Here is a 3,481-nt window from a genome sequence, read left to right as displayed (position 1 = left end):
ATGCCTGTTTATTCCACATCCCCGCTTCAATTTGGATCGCTCTCCCTTGAATCTTCGAGTCATGATTGCCCTCCACTCTTCCCCGGGACCCTTAATCTGCTCCCAACTATTTCACCTCCATCGCCTGCTTTTGATCCGATACCTCTGATCTTCCCCCAGCCCCCATCTTGTTCGGATTCCCAAATTCCGCCAAACCCTAGCTCCCTCCCCTCGGGCTGCTTCGAAATGCCCGTGATTAGGGTCAAAGCATCGGCACCGCAGATGCAAGAAGGCTCAGATCCACTGCAATGACACCCATCGGCTTCGTGAACTGGGAAGAGAAAAGTCAAGTGTGTGAAATCTACCTCAAAAGACCTCACTATCATATTTGGAGAGGACATTCCGATGGGAGAGGTAATGGACAAGGGCAATACGGTACTGGTTGGGCATGTTAGAGGAAGGGCATACTCAGCGGCAAGATTAACAGTTTGGGTCAAGGAAATTTGGGGCAGCACTCTACAAGAGTTACTAGAGGTTTATAACTTAGCAAGGGGATGGTTTGCGCTGCATTTCTTCAAGGCGGACTACACAAAGCTAGTACTTGTGAAATATTGGCATATTGAGATGGTGCCAGTCCTTCTCAAAAACTGGAATCCACTATTTGATCCTGAACGGGAGCAAATAGGTGTCGGCCCCATTTGGGTTCGATTACCAGGTTTACCTCTTCAGTATTGGTCTGAAGCAGTCTTTGTAAGGATTGGGAACGCCCTTGGAACATATCTGGATTACGACAAGACCTATGTGCAGACCAAGAATAGATCGATGGCTAGAATTCTGATATATTTGCATACGAGGGAGGGATTGGAAGAGAAAATTACTCTTAAATGGAGGCATTATACCAGAGTCTAGATCCTAGACTATGAGGGGGTTCCTTTTCGATGTAGGAGGTGCCACAAGGTAGGACATATCTTCAAGGATTGTCCTCTACTCATGAAATCGACTGAACCCCATAACTCACCAACTCCATAAAAAAGAAAAGCAACAGCCAATCAGGTCAGCACCTCGATATCGGCTCACAAAGCTCATGATCAAGGCGAATCCTCCAAGCCCACAGATGAGCATTAGAGAATTCCATCGCCTCCACTGACACGGGCCAGAGCTGCTGCTACTACAGAGGTCACAAGAAATGTGGGTACATCTCTCTCTTCATCCCCTATCTCTAATTTTACTTCTGTCACATATGCTTGCTGTGCATCTTTAGATTCGTCATCAGCATTGTTTAAGTCACCTGCTATTTCATGTGAGATTTCCTTGCCTCCGCCCCTCATCTCCACCACCTCCCCATCCCTTCCCTCCCCCCCCCATCTCCCATGCCATCGGATTTGAACCATCCTGCTTTACCCCACACATACAACCTTCGCTCCCGTCTCATCCTAGACACTAGCCACCAGACTAGTCTAGGTCTCACCTTCCCTGGGCCGATCTCACAAGCGACCCGAGGCTGAAAATCTTATCTCTCAAAAGCTATTCTGAGGGTCGAGGAAGAAGTAGTCTCTGGTAAACAATCCACTATGGAAGGGGTTCTTAGAGCAATGAACACCCCTGGGAGGGTTCCACCATGAAATGCCTCTCCTTCAATTGCAGAGGCATGGCTAGTGCCTCCAAAAAACTAGCCCTGCAGAGGTTATTTGAGATTGAACTTATCGATATTATCATGCTGCAAGAAACCCTGGGAATCGCTGAGTCCATCAATCAAACCCTAGCAGCCATTAAACCAGGTTGGCATTTCCTCTCTCTGGATGTTGTGGGTAGATCAGGGGGAATCGCCATCGGATATGATCCTCGCTCCATAAATGTATCAGCCTCTTGGGGAGGAGTGGGATTCATTGGATTGGACTTATTCTCAGCCGACCTTGGTTTGACCATCAGAGTAATCAATGTATATGGTCCCTATCAGCGAAGAGATGAATTTTGGCAGCACTTCCTAAATATTGAAATCACATCGGAGGAGCAGGTGATTATAAGGAGTGATCTCAACTTCTCCTTAGGCTTTGGGGAATCCTAGGGATCACAAGCCCAAGTTGACCCTATGTCAGATTTTTTCAGGGACATTCTGGATCAGCACAACCTCACTAATGTCCCCATGATCAAGCCCCTGCCCACCTAGAGAAATCGAAGAGTTGGGGATGCAGCTCTGGCTAGAAGGCTTGATTGTTTCCTGATTAAAGTGTCTTTGCTCCAGCAGCTAAATAGATACAGACAATGGGTTGGGTTTGGAGGGATATCAGACCATTCACCTATCTATTTGAAATTCTAGGACTTGAAGCCAAGCCAAAGTCTCCTCTCAAATTTAATCATGTTTGGCTCCAAGCTCCGGGATATACCAAGTTGGTCTCGGGCTATTGGACATCGCATCCCATCTCTAGTCACAGATCTGCGGCCGAAGGATTCTGCCACAACCTATCTCAGCTAAAACATTTATCCATTACTTTGGCAAAGGAGAAAAAAATTAAAGGACGATCAGACCATATCAGCTATTGAAGCTGAGCTGAACGAGCTTTTGGATGACAACAACAAAGGTTTTGCTTCTGCAGATGAGAAATCTCATCTGATTGAGCTCGAAAAACAGAGAGATAAGATACTGAAGGAAAGAGAAGAAACATGGAGACTGAAGAGTAGAGAAATTTGGTTACAGGCTGGAGATGATAACACAAAGTTCTATCAGAATTTTGCAAAAGGAAGGAAGATAGCAAATACAATATGGAAAATGCCTCTCCCAGATGGAGGTGTGGCTGACACTTTCAAAAAGCTATCTCTTTTAGGCACCTCTCACTTTCAGAATCTTTTCAAATCTCCACAAGAAGCCAATCTTGCTGATATCATTCAAGTGGCAGGCTATTTCCCTAGATTTGTAGGGGAGGAGGAAGCGCAAGATCTCAATTCACCTGTAACGCTTGCGGAACTTGAGGGGACCTTAAAGTGGTTCAAAAAAGACAAAATCTCGGGACTAGATGGGTGGACGATTGAGTTCTACCTGGCTTTCTATGATCTTTTGGCACATGACCTTCTCCAGGTTGTGGAGGAATGCCGGACTACAGGAAAATTGTACAATGCCATCAATTCTACCTTCATCGCCCTCATCCCCAAATCTGATTCCCCCTCATCCTTCAATGACTTCCATCCCATCTCACTCTGCAACTGCCTCTATAAAATTATTTCCAAGATCATCGCAAATCGTATTAGACCTATCCTATCTCATCACATCTTACCTGAACAGTTTGCCTTCCTGGAAGACTGTCAAATCCATGAAGCCATAGGCACTGCTCAAGAAGCTATTCACTCAATTCGATCTAGGAGACTCAAAGGGATCATCCTCAAGATCGATCTGGCAAAATCTTTTGACTGGGTTAGTTGGCTTTACATCAAAATGCTTCTTATCCACCTGGGTTTCCCGCACCTATTCACCACCTAGATCATGGCCTGCATATCCACGCCAACCTTC

The 3,481-nt window shown here is 45.9% G+C and overlaps 1 protein-coding gene across 1 annotated transcript; it reads left to right on the top strand.

The window, feature by feature from the left end:
• The first annotated feature begins 396 nt into the window (after nucleotides 1–396).
• LOC149228209 (uncharacterized) lies at nucleotides 397–888 on the top strand. Its single transcript, XM_089380704.1, has one exon. The coding sequence runs from the start codon at nucleotides 397–399 to the stop codon at nucleotides 886–888; it is 492 nt and encodes a 163-aa protein (XP_089236830.1).
• The last annotated feature ends 2,593 nt before the right edge of the window (nucleotides 889–3,481 follow it).

This window comes from Pinus tabuliformis, chromosome J, assembly GCF_031772625.1.
Source record: "Pinus tabuliformis cultivar Carrire ecotype Pingquan chromosome J, CPIR1, whole genome shotgun sequence".
Lineage (NCBI taxonomy): Eukaryota > Viridiplantae > Streptophyta > Pinopsida > Pinales > Pinaceae > Pinus > Pinus tabuliformis.
Note: the sequence above shows the minus strand (reverse complement) of the source record. Positions and strands in the feature narration are given on the sequence as shown.